We start from the raw sequence: 17,332 nt of genomic DNA on the forward strand, positions 1-17,332 counted from the left end.
TTTAAGATAGAGACCTGGAAATTAAGAACTAGCTAAATGGAGAACACAAAATTAGATTTTTTTAAAATCGAATTTATTCTTTTAGCACCAATTCATACCAGTGCATTGAATTGCATTTCAGCGCAGCTGTAAAAAACAGATCATCAAAAGGACACCTGAAAAACATTTTCAATGTGTCCTGTTCATACCATAAACCTATGGTTTATACCATAAACGTGTACTGTTCATACCATAAGCATGCATGTTAAGGGATGTCAAAACGTATGTCAACGGACGTCAGCGCGTGTTAAAACGCAACTAAAATGGATTAAAATGTATATTTTCTATAGGTTTTAGCACAAGTCAGTGTGAATTGGCCCATAATCTTTACTAGCAGCAAGCTAAACATTTTACCCATGCATGAATGATAACAATGATTAGCAGTTATATAAATTACTCCTACTACCTCGCTATGGAAAATATTCATCTGTTTTAAATGATTTGTTATGACATAAGATATATTTAAAGCGGATCTCCACCCAAAAGGGGACATTCCGTTTTAAATACTCCTCCCTCCCAAATATGGCACATTTTTTTTTTTTGGGGGGAGGGGGACAGGTACCTGCCTCCACTTCCATTCAAGACGTCTAGCAGCTAGAAAGTTCTCCTTTCTCCCTTGTTCCTTGCAATCTTCTGGGATGCGTCACAGGTCCCAGAAGATTGCCCGACCAATAGGGAGGCACTTCGCATCTCACACATGCGCAGTGCGCACCCGGCTATGAAGCAGCAAGCTGTCACAGTCGGATGCCCACACTTGCAACGCAGGGGAAAGGAGAGGGAGAGAAGCAATGCTTTGGGAGGCCGCATCGCTGGACCATGGGACAGGTGATTGTGTGTTTATTAAAAGTCAGCAGTTACACTTTTTTGTAGCTGCTGACTTTTAATAAACACAAAAATGAGTGGAACTCCACTTTAATGTAAGTGATGTAGATGGATAGCCTATTTCAATGAATGCATGTAGGTACAATCATTCCACTCCATATGAACATACTAGATGGGTGAGCAGTCTGAAACCTAAAGTATAAGACATGGACCTAGATACATATCCATATACATATGTAGGTCCGCTTACAATTTATTCTGGTTATATGCAAGCCTTGCACAATTTTGCGGGCCATATTTAAGTGAGGGACACAGTGAGGATGGCCTCTCACTGCCTTGGGTGACTTGGAGGTGGCCTCTTGAGTACTTGGCACAAGTCAATGGTAAGATTGTGAATCCATACCTGCATCTTTTGTTAGGACTACTAAAATGATGTAATCTTATTCAGTTGGTATTCCCTCCACATAGTAATACGTGAAACGTGAGTTTAGAATTGTTGGGTGTTTTTTTTTTCCATCTCTGTACTAGATTGTATGCGCTGTATATAAGCTTTTTTAAATTAAATTTTTTCTAAAAATACGTATGAATTTTAAAAATGTCCTGTTTTACCATGCAAAATATTTTGGTATATTAGGTATCCCGTCTAATGTATTTATATTTCCTATAAAGATATGTTTAAAATTGACCAACTGCTTCCTGGATGTAGAAATAGCAGCACAGGAAAGCCACAAGGAGGCAGGGGATCGGGGGGAGAGGGGTCAGATGCTGAACATGTTATACCCTAAATATGGGTGTAACATGTAACATGTTCAGAAAGGTGAACCTATCCTTTAAGTTTTATATAAAATCCTGGGACTGTAAATTATCCATTCAACCATAACAGATCTCTTATAGCAATATTACATACAGAATATAGAATTCTTCAAATAAGTATGTTGTTTACCTCATAATTGCAATCTTGAGATGTGTAGAGCATTAAGGTTACCATCCTACTCTCATTCTGTGGTTGTGGATCATGAAGCTTGGCAAAAAGCTTCAGAAGTGCATCACTGCTAGGAAATAGTGGGAAAATATATTAATGTATTTAGGGGGAAAAAAAAAACTATAAAATATATATTTTTGATTGTATTACAAGTGTGCACAATGGGGTATTTTAATATATATTTTAATATTTTTGCTTTCATTTGCTTTATAAATCCACCTCAATACCTGTATATTAGCTGCCTTTCCTTTTCAGGCCATTTTCAGTGCTGCAATACTTTGACTGCCAATACTTAATAATGTTACACTGTACCCAAACTAATTTTATAGAATTTTTTAAACAGATAGAGCTTTCTTTTGGAAACTGCATTCACATTTCTCTTCACAGGGCATTTGACAGGCAGTGAGGAGGTATTGAGGTATTGTATTGTTGTAATTGTTCAGTTGAATGGGTCAGCAGGGATGATGCAAAGCATCGCAGCATATGTACTCCCCCCCCCCCCCCCTGCTGCCTTTACAGCTTAAGATGGAGTGGTTGGCAGGCAGGAAAAATATGGCTCAGCCATGCATTTTTACCCTCCCCAAACACAAGTGTAACCGGGGCCTAAAGTTAAAATGAAAAATATAAAAAAGTGTAACATTTTGAAAAAGAAAACAAAATGTTTCCCTTACTTGCTTCTAAAAAATATAAAAAATGGCAGGATGTTACAATAAACCCTAAAATCATCCTTTTTTAAAAATAAGGATACCCCAGAGTGATTTTTTTTTTTTTACATTTTTTTTAAAACGAATTAACAGGCAGATATTGCAGTAGTTTAAGTTGCAGTTTGTCTGAAAAAACCACCCAGCCAAGTGCAAGTCTTCAGTTATTAGTGGAAGAAAGTTACTTGTCCAATACAAATCCATCAAAGGATTTGCATTTTTTTTCTGCATTTGTGACACATCCTCCAGCATTGCTGGACTGTCTACTGTGTCAGCTTTGTAAACATCTGGAGTAAAATTTATCATTGTGTTACGGCAGGTCTCCACTAAAAACGGTATTAAACTCAAAACTGTAGTATATTGCAGCATACCAAACGTTAGATATGTTGGTTGCATTCGTTTTTCTTTTTAGACTTCCACCCCCTCTGTTTTTACTTGGTGATCTAGCCAGTAACATACCGCCTGTATTAGAGTGCCCCAACTCTGGATGAAAGAACACAGTGCACCTTCGGACAGCAGCGTTTTCAGTCTGGGGGGGGGGGGCAGTGTTGCACTAGCAGATTTAGATACACTAACAAATTGAAGCCAAACTCCAGCTCACACTTTATAAGCAGTTACAGGAACACATTTTTTTTCCCTTTAGGGATAAAGGTAAAGCTAACCATTGTATGCATCCCTGTCAGTGGTAAATCAGTGGTAAATGGTTTGTCCCAACCCTGCAACTGCTGCAGCTTATTCTATTGAAGAACAGACTTACTGGCTAGATTACCAGGCAAAAATGAAATTAGGTCTAAAAAAGAAAGAACGCATGCGACCATCACATCTAAGAATTGGTAAGCTACAATTCAAAAAATATTTGCTTTTGGGTTTATTACTGCTTTCAAGTGGAACTTTAGTCAGAAATGTAAATATTGACAGATTGCTACCTGGTGGCCCCTTTTCCATATAAGGCTAATAAAACATTAAAAAAGTAGCTATGCTGTTTAAAATCCAGCCCTTCTCTCTATTATCCTGTTCTGTGCGGCCTCAGTTGTCTTCTATTCTTGGCACTGTGCCAAGAATCTGAGCAGTGAGGCAGTCACTAGAGGCCACTTTGCTGACAATATAAAGATATGCTGCTGCTAAGAGGGTGGAGGAAACAACAGAAATAAGACAAACTCGGCTTCTGGGGAGACACAAAAGCAAGACTTCCTAATACAAAAAGTACCTTATCTTCCTGATTCTCTCTCATTTCTCCCTTCACTGTGTACTTGAGTTCTGTGTACTAAATAAAGCACTAATCTAACAGCGGCACATTTGTATGGATCAATGCTTCATTTAATGGATTGGTTTGTTCTAGGACTGGAGCATGTAAACATTTTATTGATTAGAAGACAAAAAGTACCTGGATGTTCTAATTATATCTTCATGTGCCCATGGTACATGTAACCTGAAAATATTAGGTGTATTTTCTGGAAAAAAAAAGTTACCATAGAAAAATCAATTTTGCATGAAGATCAGGATCTGTTCAAATATTTATTACTGTAACATATACTTACGGTAAAAGTAATCTTTGATGTGACAAATGTTTAGACTGCCACAAGAATTGATGTGCTCTAAACTTTCTATATCTCCTTTGTATATAGGCCTTACTAGTTAGAGAAAAGTGGAAGGTCACCATTGTTTCACTCAAATTCCTTGCAGGAGTCATGGGAGTATATGGTTGTTTGTGTAAAAGCTTCTAGTACTATTGACAGGGAACAGAAAGCACCCTTCTGCAAGAAGAGCTGGGTGTGAACATTGAGGAAAAAAAAAAAAATATGGAGTGGTGTTACACCAAAAGGATTCTGCCACTTCACAGGAAACTGATTACACTGTGTACAGGAGGATCATACGATTTCTCCCATAGGTACTGGAAGGGAAGAGAAAGAGTGTGTGTTGGGGCAAAATATTGAGGACTGCAGGCAGAATCCCCCATGTAAAAGTGAGAGTATTAGCACATGGCTTTAATACAAAGTGCCTTTATGATACAGGTTGTGCAAAGCAGCTTTGAATTTTCAGTAAAGAAAAGTCCTACACAAACTCTGCCCTTTCAGGTCTGTATTTAAAATACTGCAGGAAGTTTTAATGTTTTATTCCCATTAAACATTAAATCCCAGTAAACGGTTTACCCTAATCCAAAGAAATGGAATCAAGGTAAAAGTAGGTCTCTGCAAAATGAGATGAAACAAATCAGACCCAAGCAGGGCAGCACTAAGTAAGGTGCCTGACTATGATATGTCAGAGCCAGTGGCGGCTGGTGCTCAAAATTTTTGGGGGGGGCGCAAAAAGAAAAATGTAATAGGTATTGCTTCGCGTCAAAAAACGCAGTAAAAAATTGCGTGACTTTGAAGTCATGGTACAGGCATGGCATACGTGATGGTACAGGCATGGCATAGGTGATGGTACAGGCATGGCACAGGTGATGGTACAGGCATGGCACAGGTGATGGTATAGGCATGGCACAGATATGGTATAGGCATGGTACAGATATGGTATAGGCATGTCACAGGTCATGGTACAGGAGATGGTATATGCCCCCTTTCAATGCAGTGACCAGCGTACATGCCCCCTTTCAATGCAGAGACCAGTGTACATGCCCCCTTCAATACAGAGTTCAGCGTGCGTGCCCCCTTCAATGCAATGAACATTGTGCTGTGCCCCCTTCAATGCAATAAACACTGTGCTATGCCCCCTTCAATGCAATAAACACTGTGCCCCCACAATGCAGAGTTCAGCGTGCATGCCCCCTTCAATGCAACTGTGCTGTGCCCCCTTCAATGCAATGAACAATGTGCTGTGCCCCCTTCAATGCAATGAACACTGTGCTGTGCCCCCTTCAATGCAATAAACACTGTGCTGTGCCCCCTTCAATGCAATAAACACTGTGCTGTGCCCCCTTCAATGCAATAAACACTGTGCTATGCCCCCTTCAATGCAATGAACACTGTGCTGTGCCCCCTTCAATGCAATAAACACTGTGCTGTGCCCCCTTCAATGCAATAAACACTGCGCTGTGCCCCCTTCAATGCAATAAACACTGTGCCCCCTTCAATGCAATGAACTCTGTGCTGTGCCCCAACAATGCAGAGTTCAGCGTGCATGCCCCCTTCAATGCAACACTGTGCTGTGCCCCCTTCAATGCAATAAACACTGTGCTGTGCCCCCTTCAATGCAATAAACACTGTGCTGTGCCCCCACAATGCAATGAACACTGTGCTGTGCCCCCTTCAATGCAATAAACACTGTGCTGTGCCCCCTTCAATGCAATAAACACTGTGCTGTGCCCCCTTCAATGCAATAAACACTGTGCCCCCTTCAATGCAATGAACTCTGTGCTGTGCCCCAACAATGCAGAGTTCAGCGTGCATGCCCCCTTCAATGCAACTGTGCTGTGCCCCCTTCAATGCAATGAACACTGTGCTGTGCCCCCTTCAATGCAATGAACACTGTGCTGTGCCCCCACAATGCAGAGTTCAGCGTGCATGCCCCCTTCAATGCAACTGTGCTGTGCCCCCTTCAATGCAATAAACACTGTGCTGTGCCCCCTTCAATGCAATGAACACTGTGCTGTGCCCCCACAATGCAGAGTTCAGCGTGCATGCCCCCTTCAATGCAACTGTTCCGTGCCCCCATCAATGCAGAGTTCAGCGTGCGAGCCCCTTTCAATGCAGAGCGCCACAGCATTGTCCCCAATCACTGCAGAGCGCCACAGCATTGTCCCCAATGATTGCAGAGCGCCACAGCATTGTCCCCCAATGATTGCAGAGCGCCACAGCTTTGTCCCCCAATGATTGCAGAGCGCCACAGCATTGTACCCCAATGATTGCAGAGCGCCACAGCATTGTACCCCAATGATTGCAGAGCGCCACAGCATTGTCCCCCAATGATTGCAGAGCGCCACAGCATTGTCCCCCAATGATTGCAGAGCGCCACAGCATTGTCCCCCAATGATTGCAGAGCGCCACAGCATTGTCCCCAATGATTGCAGAGCGCCACAGCATTGTCCCCCAATGATTGCAGAGCGCCACAGCATTGTCCCCCAATGATTGCAGAGCGCCACAGCTTTGTCCCCCAATGATTGCAGAGCGCCACAGCTTTGTCCCCCAATGATTGCAGAGCGCCACAGCATTGTCCCCCAATGATTGCAGAGCGCCACAGCATTGTCCCCAATGATTGCAGAGCGCCACAGCATTGTCCCCCAATGATTGCAGAGCGCCACAGCATTGTCCCCCAATGATTGCAGAGCGCCACAGCATTGTCCCCCAATGATTGCAGAGCGCCACAGCATTGTCCCCCAATGATTGCAGAGCGCCACAGCATTGTCCCCCAATGATTGCAGAGCGCCACAGCATTGTCCCCCAATGATTGCAGAGTGCCACAGCATTGTCCCCCAATGATTGCAGAGTGCCACAGCATTGTCCCCCAATGATTGCAGAGCGCCACAGCATTGTCCCCCAATGATTGCAGAGTGTCAGCGTGCGTGCTCCGTTCAAACTTACCTGGCGGCAGCGCGGCTCAGCTTCTTCCTCCTCTTCTGCGGCGGGTCCTTCTCCCTCGTCGTCTCGGCGGCGGGAACCGGCGGGCGGCCTCTCCTCTTCTCTGAGCGGCGGTGACGGTGAGTGATTGACGCACGCACCGGCACCGCCCCCATTGCGACGTCAGCGATATCCTGGATGATGATTGGTCCAGGCTGTAGACTGGACCAATCACAGCCAGGATATCAGAAAGTGGGGGTGTCCAACCGCAAAGACTTGCGCCCAGGATACCCCCCTACCTCCCCAGAAGGCAGCCAATCGGCGCCTCTTCTGGGAGGTAACCCCACCCCCCCCCAGCCACCAGTTCCTTGGGTTCAGGCCGGCGAACCCAATTTTTTTTTTGAACAACTTTATTTGTTCGTTTTGTTTTTTTTTTTTTTTTTTCGTTTTTTTTTTTCTTTTTTTTTTAGGGGTAGGGGGGGCGGCGCCCTGGTGCCCCCTATGCACGGGCCGCCACTGGTCAGAGCCAAACACAGGTTTATATGAATGCATATCACAGTGCAATGCAAACAAGTATGCTAAACAGTTTGACACTGTGCCACGGCTTTTAAATCCTGCATCTCTCTGAACATTTTCACAATAAGTAGTTTCAGTTGTGGTAAGAAATCAGCGTTAAAAAAATGGGGTTACTGACCTTTAACCTGTCATGTCAGTAACTTTTCCACACTTCAAATATTTATTACTGGAGAAAGATGTATTGCCAAAGTAGAGCAACTGAAATTGTCCCATTTCAGTAGAAACAGCATAACAAATTCTATTTGAGTGGAAGAACAATGGTTCATATAAACTTTGAACAGTCTCTGATGGTCTAATGACATGTCAGCGTATACTGATAGTCTCTTTGAAAATGCTGAGGCTGCATGCATATTAGAATTAAGTTCATTATAGAAAATGTGAGGAGTGGTTTCAAGTGGTCTAAAAACACTACAGCAGTAATGAACTGCAGGGATAGTAGTATATGTTGCTACTGTAAACTTAATAAAAGCTTTAGTGACCAAAACTTCATCCACATTATTATTCAAGTGATGCTTTAAAGCAGGGATCCTCAAACTACGGCCTCCCAGCTGTTGCAAAACTACACATCCCATGAGGCATTTTTTTTAATAAATGAATAAAAAAATACATTTACTGTGATTTATTTTTAAAATAAGAAACAGGTTATATTCACCTGCTCTGTGCAATGGTTTTGCACAGAGCGGGCCCCGATCCTCTTCGGAAAGTTTCATCACAGGAAGACACTTGTGTGGGCTTGATCCCAAGCCCAGCTGCCTCTGTCTATAGACAAAAAGTGGGCTCAGGTTCCGCCCATGAGGGAAAAAAGTCCCTATTTTTTTTCTGGAAAAAATAGACATTTTCAGCAAAATTGAAAAAAAAAAAAAAAATCAGTGTGAAGCAGTTTTATGAATTTAAGTCATTTTGTTGCCCTGGGAGTGTATATACGTTTATATTTAAAAGTACAGCTCATTCAGTAGAATAAACCAAAATTGATTTTTACATTTTGTATTTTAAATGGAATAACCAGGACTGTATATGTTAAGAACATTTCAACTATACACGAAAACTGGTACCCCCCCCCCCCCCCATATTGTAAAAGCTTCCTGCCAATATGAATTTTCAGGTATTGACAATGCTGATCCAGAAGCATATATTGCGCCTGCAAGAGCTTGGTAAGTGTTCCCGTGATTTTCAGATGTCATTTTCTCTATAAATGAAGGGATTGCGTATATTCCACACTTCCTTTTTGTATTTTTTTTTCTGGAAAAATTAAGGGAAATCAAGCAACTTTTCCCTCAGACCTTCCCATCTCTAATGCCCCGCGAGCTCCCTTGTCAAAAGGATTTGATTGACAGCATCAGGAGCTAATGGCTCCCACTGCATTTAACCTGCCCCATGAGTAGGAAGGGAGAAGAGAGAGCTTCTGCTTTCAGGCACAGTGCTGGATTGAGATTGGACTCAGGTAAGCATAAAGGTGGTGTAATGTATAAGTGCGCTTATTCTAAATGAATATATAATGAATTATATATAATTAATGTCAATATGATATTGAACAATATCAGGTTTAAACAACTCAAATGAATGGGTGACAATACAAATAATATGTGATATAATCAGTTCAAAATGAAAGTCTTTCTTCAAATGGTGTTTTCCATAAAACCAATTGCAAATGTGAAGAATTCAACCAAATCAATAGTGACTGTGAAATCCCTCCACCTGGTGAATTTCCTCCTTACCCGGCGGAAAAAAGGCAAGAGCAGTAAGTGAATCCAATTAGGCTATTTATGTATAATTCACCTCCAATTCAGTGACACACCACCAGTGTTAAGGAAGGTAATGGCCTCTTACCGAAATGCTCTCCAGCGCATGCGCAGCTTGTGGTCCGGGGGTTCGGGCAGCGCTTCGGGCGGAGAGGCAGCAGGGGATGGAGAGGGAGTGACCCGGGGTTCGGCAGGGGTGCGTAAATTGGGCAGACTAAACTTCTTAAAGGATCTATATATCCTTGCTGGATTCAACTGGAAAGCCGTTCACCTTATTTAAAGATTCTGAAGCCATTGCTGTTTTCTCAAACGTAAAAGCTTCCTTATTTCGGTAAGAGGCCATTACCTTCCTTAACACTGGTGGTGTGTCACTGAATTGGAGGTGGATTATACATAAATAGCCTAAATGGATTCACTTACTGCTCTTGCCTTTTTTCCGCCGGGTAAGGAGGAAATTCACCAGGTGGAGGGATTTCACAGTCACTATTGATTTGGTTGAATTCTTCACATTTGCAATTGGTTTTATGGAAAACACCATTTGAAGAAAGACTTTTATTTTGGACTGATTATATCACATATTATTTGTATTGTCACCCATTCATTTGAGTTGTTTAAACCTGATATTGTTCAAAATCATATTGACATTAATTATATATAATTCATTATATATTCATTTAGAATTAGCGCACTTATACATTACACTGTCTATTTATTCACATTTTCAGTAGCAGCTTTTTCACAAGATCAGTGCACCCCCTTCCTATTGACAAGCATAAAGGTGGGCTGGGGGGTCCTGGAAAAACAAACTAAAACCTTAAGATTTCAGAATCACTTCAACTTGCAAATACATACGTAAAAATACATTTTCTTTTTTTGGGTTTTTTTTTATTCAGGTACAAGGAATAGTAGTAGACAATCTGGTAAACAGAAACAAACATTTTACTTGCCTTTGGATTCCTTACAGCTTTTCTCAATCAGGATGCCAAATGCTTGATAGATCTGCGTTGAGGCAAAATTACAATATAAATAACAAATATAATACAAAAAATAATGATTGCGCCAACACCTATAGTGTATACCTTGCTGAATCCCTGAAGTTGCAAAACGTGAAACAATCCAGAAGAATTGATCTTTATATTACTTGATGAAAAACCTGCAAAATGGCAATACATAATAAATCAGTAAACTACGGTAGAGAAATTACCGGTAAATATATTAATTTAGTTTGATAAATAGAGTAGCAGAGGCAGAATCATAATAATTTGACCACCCAATTGTCGTATATAGAAATATATAAATTTTCCCAATTTGTATTAGCCCAATTATAACAGAAGGTGAAACAAACCTTACCCATGAATGCAGTTTTGTGACTTTAACATGTGTTAAATAAAATTAATACAGCATACAGTACATTATCTATATCAGTGATTGTTAAACTTGTGGTCTGCCCGACTGTTTCTGCTCATCAGCGATCCTTATTGTTAATGTATTGTATGTTTGGCCCAAGACCCTTCCTCTTCTTCACATTTAGCCCAGGAAGGTCAAAAGCTTTGACACCCCTGGTTTAGGTAGTATTATCACCCCCTCACCCACCCTTATACTTACATAGTTACATAGTAGGTGAGGTTGAATAAAGACAATAGTCCATTCAGTTCAACCTTTGTAGATGTGTGTGTCTGTAATCATCTCACATAGCCCTTAATGTCCTGATCCTTGAGATGTAAGTCTAAGAGTCTTTTGAAAGCCACCATACTTCCCGCAGAAACCACCTCTTGTGGTAGAGAATTCCTCAATCTTGTAGCCCTAACAGTAAAGAACCCCCCCACGTTGCCTGAGGTTAAAACGCTTCTCCTCTAATCGCATTGTATGCCCTCTTGTCCTCATGCAATCCCTTCAAATGAACAGCTTTTTTTCTAAGCTGAGATCCCCATTGAGATATTTATAAATTGCTATCATGTCCCCCCTCAGGCGTCTCTTCTCCAGGGAGAATAAATCGAGCGATTGCAGCCGCTCTTCATAGTTAAGGTCCTCCAATCCCCTAATCAGTTTAGTTGCCCTTCTCTGAGCCTTACCTGAGCCTTAATTTGATCCAGCGCTGTGCACTTCTGAAACGGCTTTGTCCACTCACTTCCAGGTCTCACAGGCTTTGTTGAGGCAGCAGGAGCCATTGGCTCCCATTGCTGTCATTTAAAGCCAGTAACATAGGAGTGGGGGGGTGGGCAGGGCTGAGTCCCGCTGCCCGTGTCTATAAATGCAGGCAAGGCGGCTTGGGAAGGAGCCTGCACGAGTGACCCCAAAGGAAGCAGGTTTCTATGGTGGGCACTTGCCAGAGAGGAGGAGCACTGGCAGGGGACCACAGAAGAGGAGGCTTGGGGCTGATCTGTGCAATTAATTTGCACAGTGCAGGTAAGTATAAACTGGTTTTATTTGGGTTTTTTTTCATTTACAAAAATTTTAAGGATATCCACTTTCCTACTGTTGATAGATGTACAGAGGTCCACTTTTGTGCAATTTCTTTCCTTGCAAGAACCCCAATCTCATGCTAGCTTAACTTTCTGGGAAATCCAGAATACAGGTGCATGGTAGATTACATACAATATTTGTTTAAAACTTATAATATTTTGTTTGACTCTTGTCCCATATGATACCAACACCTCCATAGAGATAAATAAGATCACCTGGGGCCTGACCACAGTTAAAACAACCAGTATCGTCTCGAAGCACTGCTCTATGAAGTAAAAGAAGCACCAAATAAATAACACTTTTTATATGGTCAGCCATCAATATACTGTATCCTCTATTATCAGTATGTTACAATATGACATGACTCTTACAAATATTGAAAAAAACATCAAACATCAATTTGATATAGAGAATGCTTCTTGAAACTGCTAAAAAAGCTTTATAGTGAAATTAAACAATATCCTTATTATCCAAAATTATCTATACATATTAATTGCCTAATGACCTAGTAAACAGTTTTTCAGAAATTCACTTCTTAGGGCTCTTTCACACAGACGATCCGTATGTCCGTAAATCACCCCATCCATTTGTGGGTGATATACGGACATAATGAATGTCTACGGGATTGCGGATGTCAGCGGATGACCAGCCGCTGAAATCCGATTTTCGTCCTTTCAGTTCTGTTCCGTTTTTTGGAACGGAACAGAACCCTATTTTTGTTCCGTTTAAAAAACGGAACGGATGCAAAAATCGGATGTCAGCGGTGTCATCCGCTGACATCCGCAATGCCCATAGACATACATTATGTCCGTATATCATCCACAAATGGATGGGATGATATGCGGACATACGGAGCGGATGACACAAGTGTCATCCATGTCCGTGAAAAAAAAAAAAGTGCCGGAGCGGATCGCAATACGGTCCGCTCCGTGTGAAAAAGAGCCCTTACTGTGTTTTCCTGCCTCCTTGTAACAACCTCCAGCCGCGGTCGGACTGATCTTCGTTCAGCTTGTGGAAGTGGTTCAGCTTGCGGACAGCGGTACACTCGGTCCCCATACTCTAAGCTGTGAATGTTTTATTTGAATGTAAGCAGATATATAGAATGGGTTTCGGGGTTATGTATATGTTGTGTGAATAAAGTCAAAACGTTATTACACTATCCCTGTCCCTATTTGTCTGCTTGCATTTCACTGCTGACATACGGCCCCTGACCCCGACATTGGAGAAAGTTTATGTGGTATCCTGACTTCAAAAGTTTAGGACTTGCTGGATATCGTTGGGAAAAGGGCTCATGCAGCCAATGCATACATGCTTAGAGTAAAGTGATATCTGGTGAGTGTCCATTCTTAAGGGGAGCACTGAAGGTGTGGTAATGGCTATTTAACAATCTGCCTAAGGAGCACTGGTGTCATTTTGCTTGAGAGACGGTTTCTATTTGAGAACAATATAATCACTGTATACCAATACATGGACACTCTGGACATTTATTTATTTACAATATTGGATGGAATATTGTATGGACTATTTTTTTGGGATATTTAAATAGTTGGATTAAGCGCTGCTGAATGTGAATAATGCTGTTTTAGTTGTGCTTAGGAGAGATTGCATTTTTTACATTTTAGATATACTATTTGTTTACAGGGGATGCTAGTGTACACTGAGGTGCTATACACATATTTTACTATTATTTTTAGATCATCTTTTAGAAATTCTGAGACCACCAGCGCTGGGCGGGTGCATGCAGATTTTATCTTCAGACACCTTTTTTGTTTACTTATTAAGAGAAGGTGTTTTTAAGTAGCCTTGCAAGATTTGAAAGCAACTTTTTTTTGTGTATGTGTGTGCTATTATATTGTTCAATTTGTATATTGGTCTTTTAGCAGCACCAACCTTAGAATTGTGTGTTTAGGGTGTGCCCCCCCCCCCCATATCTTTTTTGTTAAATTTGGGGTTATCGCTCTCACTCTCTTATACTGGTTACTGGAAGTTCAACATGGCACCTCATGGCAAAGAACTCTCTGAGGAACTGAAAAAAAAGAATAGTTGCTCTACATACAGATGGCCTAGGCCAGTGATGGCAAACCTTGGCACCCCAGATGTTTTGGAACTATATTTCCCATGATGCTCATGCACTCTGCAGTGTAGTTGACCATCATGGGAAATGTAGTTCCAAAACATCTGGGGTGCCAAGGTTTGACATCACTGGCCTAGGCTATAAAGAAGATTGCCAAGACCCTAAAAATGAGCTGCAGTATGGTGGCCAAGACCATACAGCAGTTTAATAGGAAAGGGTTCAACTCAGAATAGGCCTCGCCATGGTCAACGAAAGAGGTTTAGTGCACGTGCTCCGCATCATATCCAGAGGCTGTCTTTGGGAAATAGACGTATGAGGGCTGCCATCGGTTGAAGGGTTAGGGGGCAGACATGGGAGTAAGTCACACATCTGCAAGTCACAAGCAAGTCTCAAGTCTTACCCTTCAAGTCTTAAGCAAGTCCCAAGTTACTGTGGCAAAAAGCAAGCAAGTCAAGTCGAGTCCCTGCTAGAAGTCAAGCAAGTCAAGTCAAGTAATTTATTTTGGTCAAGTCACAAATCAAGTCAAAATATTGATCTACCCCAATTTTCAAAAGTCAGTGGTCAGGAAAGGTTTAGTTTTATTTTCAACATTAACAAAACTGCTTAGTGCTTTTTTCTTGGCATATTAAAGAAACACTTTGAATGCCCAAACAGCTCAAAATCCTTCGTCCGGTCATGTTTCAACACCACAGTCACTAAAAACATGTTAAGTATTTGTTAAACAGCCAGTGTCCTAAAAATCAGAACACACTGGGGTGTTTTAAGTGACTGTGGTGTCAGAAACATAACAGGCACATTAATTTTGCTTTAACACATCTTGAGAAAATGCAAATATTTATTAACTTAAAAAAGTAAAGTCATTTCGAGTCATATGTCTCAAGTCAAAGTCAAGTCTCAAGTCATGAATACCAAGTCAAAGTCAAGTTGAGTCTTTTATTAATTTTAGTCAAGCAAGTCTCAAGTCCTCAAACTGGTGACTTAAGTCTGACTTAAGTCAAGTCATGTGACTCAAGTCCCCCACCTCTGGTAGGGGGTCAGCCTGTTAGTGCTCAGACCTTTTGCCGCACACTGCATCAAATTGGTCTGCATGGCTATCATCCCAGAAGGAAGCCTCTTCTAAACATGATGCACAAGAAAGCCCACAAAACAGTTTGCTGAAGACAAGCAGACTAAGGACATGGATTGCTGGAACCATGTCCTGTGGTCTGATGAGATAAACTCATTTGGTTCAGATGGTGTCAAGCGCGTGTGGCAGCAACCAGGTGAGGAGTACATAGACAAGTGTGTCTTGCCTATAGTCAAGCATGGTGGTGGGAGTGTCATGGTCTGGGGCTGCACCAAATTGGTCTGCATGGCTGTCTTCCCAGAAGCAAGTCTCTTCTAAAGATGATGCACAAGAAAGCCAATTTTGCAGAAGACAAGCAGACTAAGGACATGAATTACTGGAACCATGTCCTGTGGTCTGGTGAGACCAAGATAAATCTATTTGGTTCAGATGGTGTCAAATGTGTGTGGCGGCAACCAGGTGAGGAGTACAAAGACAAATGTGTCTTGCCTACAGTCAAGCACGGTGGTGGGAGTGTCATGGTCTGGGGCTGCATGAGTGCTGCCAGCACTGGGGAGCTACAGTTCATTGAAGGAACCATGAATGCAAACATGTACTGTGACATACTGAAGCAGAGCATGATACCCTCCCTTCGGAGACTGGGCCATAGGGCAGTATTCCAACATGATAAGGACCCCAAACACACCTCCAAGACAACTACTGCCTTGCTAGATAAGCTGAGGGTAAAGGTGATGGACTGGCCAAGCATGTCTTTGGAACTAAACCCTATTGAGCATCTGTGGGGCATCCTCAAACGGAAGATGGAGGAGCGCAAGGTCTCCAACATCCCCCAGCTCCGTGATGTTGTTGGGAGGAGTGAAAGAGGACTCCTATGGCAACCTGTGAAGCTCTTAGGGGTGTACTCACTATCATTGCCAGCCGTTTAGACATTATTGGCTGTGTGTGGAGTTATTTTGAGGGGACAGCAAATTTACAAGCTGTACACTCACTACTTTACATTGTAGCAAAGTGTCATTTCTTCAGTGTTGTCACAAGAAATAAAATATTTACAAAAATGTGAGGGGTGTACTCACTTTTGTGAGATACTGTATGTTCTTATGTATTCTAATTTTCTGAGATACTGAATTTTGGGTATAAATCTAGCTGTAAGCAATAGTTATCAAAATTAAAAGAAAGAAATGCTTGAAATATATCAATCTGTTGTAAGGGATTAGCTCGGTGGTAGGCGTATGGGTGACCCCTTTGGGGGTGCGTTTTCACAGAGAGATAGCCGATTAGAGGTTGAAAACAAGACTGATTTATTCATGCAATTTACTTAACACAATTGCAAGCATCAAAACAGCCAAAATAAAATAAAAGACAAAATAAATCCTTGCCTCTGTGGGCGGCTACCTTCTCACAGCTGGAACCTACCTAAGAAGTCTTTCCAACCTACTGTTGGGCCGACACTGCTGATCCTACAGCAGACACTCAAATGTCCATTTGTTTGCTTTTCACACAGCACAAACATTGTCCATTGAACATGTCCCTTTGTTTTCTTTCACACAGCACATGTTCATTTATAACAGGATCCTTGACTCTTCAGATTCTTCACATTGAACACAGTTCATTTAACAGGTCCCTTTACTCTTCACACTCTTCACATGGAACACTTTGTCTTCTCACCTTTGAGACGTCTTCACTCGTGGTTACCCTCCTTAGCTTCACATCGCTGTAGGGGGTCTTCTCCCATGCTCACCAGCTTGTCGGGAGGCACACATCCGACTGTCCCCCTCTCCCAGCCCACACGGCGACAGGCGGCAGCAGTCCTTCTCCCATGCCCACACGGCGTCGGGAGGTACACATATGTCTGTCCTCCTCTTCCCAGCTCACACAGCGACAGGAGGCAGCACTCAATAGATTTTCTCTGGACAAATTATAGAGATCTTGATCTCCTCATTCTGAACAGCTGAATGGTTTTCAACTTCCTGCTGGCTCTCTCTGCAGCCAACACCCTATAGTATCAGTGAACTTTCAAAGCAGGTGGGAATGTGTCTCCTCTCAGTGACTACATTTCCAGATTTACCTGACTTCCTGTCACACTGTGTAATATAGAATGTAATATAGAATATAAGAGTTTCACTTTTTGAATTACTGAAATAAAATTGGATTTTTTACTTACCGTAAAATCCTTTTCTCTTAGGTTCATTGACAGACGCAGTCCTCTGATGCATATCAGTAGGGTAATACCGCCCCCTACAGGAGTAGGACACTAGGCAGAAAGGGCAGTCCTTGGGGGTATACCCTCTCACTTCCTGCATAGGATGTCAGTTTTGTATCAAAGCAGTGTCAGAGAAAAGCACATCAACCCGCTAAAAAAAATTAGAGGGGCGGG

General features: G+C 42.0%; 1 protein-coding gene across 1 annotated transcript in view; it reads right to left on the minus strand.

The window, feature by feature from the left end:
- The window catches only part of PGAP1 (post-GPI attachment to proteins inositol deacylase 1), a 278,399-nt gene that overhangs the window by 146,678 nt on the left and 114,389 nt on the right, over nucleotides 1-17,332 (minus strand). Inside the window, exons 12-15 of the mRNA XM_082261304.1 lie at nucleotides 10,435-10,508; nucleotides 10,303-10,354; nucleotides 3,929-3,995; nucleotides 1,805-1,913 (exon numbers count right to left, since the gene is read on the minus strand). Of these exons, the coding sequence (XP_082117430.1) occupies nucleotides 1,805-1,913; nucleotides 3,929-3,995; nucleotides 10,303-10,354; nucleotides 10,435-10,508 (302 nt within the window). The remainder of the gene's footprint in view (nucleotides 1-1,804; nucleotides 1,914-3,928; nucleotides 3,996-10,302; nucleotides 10,355-10,434; nucleotides 10,509-17,332) is intronic.

This window comes from Pelophylax lessonae, assembly GCF_965119305.1.
Source record: "Pelophylax lessonae genome assembly, chromosome: 6".
NCBI classification, from domain to species: domain Eukaryota; kingdom Metazoa; phylum Chordata; class Amphibia; order Anura; family Ranidae; genus Pelophylax; species Pelophylax lessonae.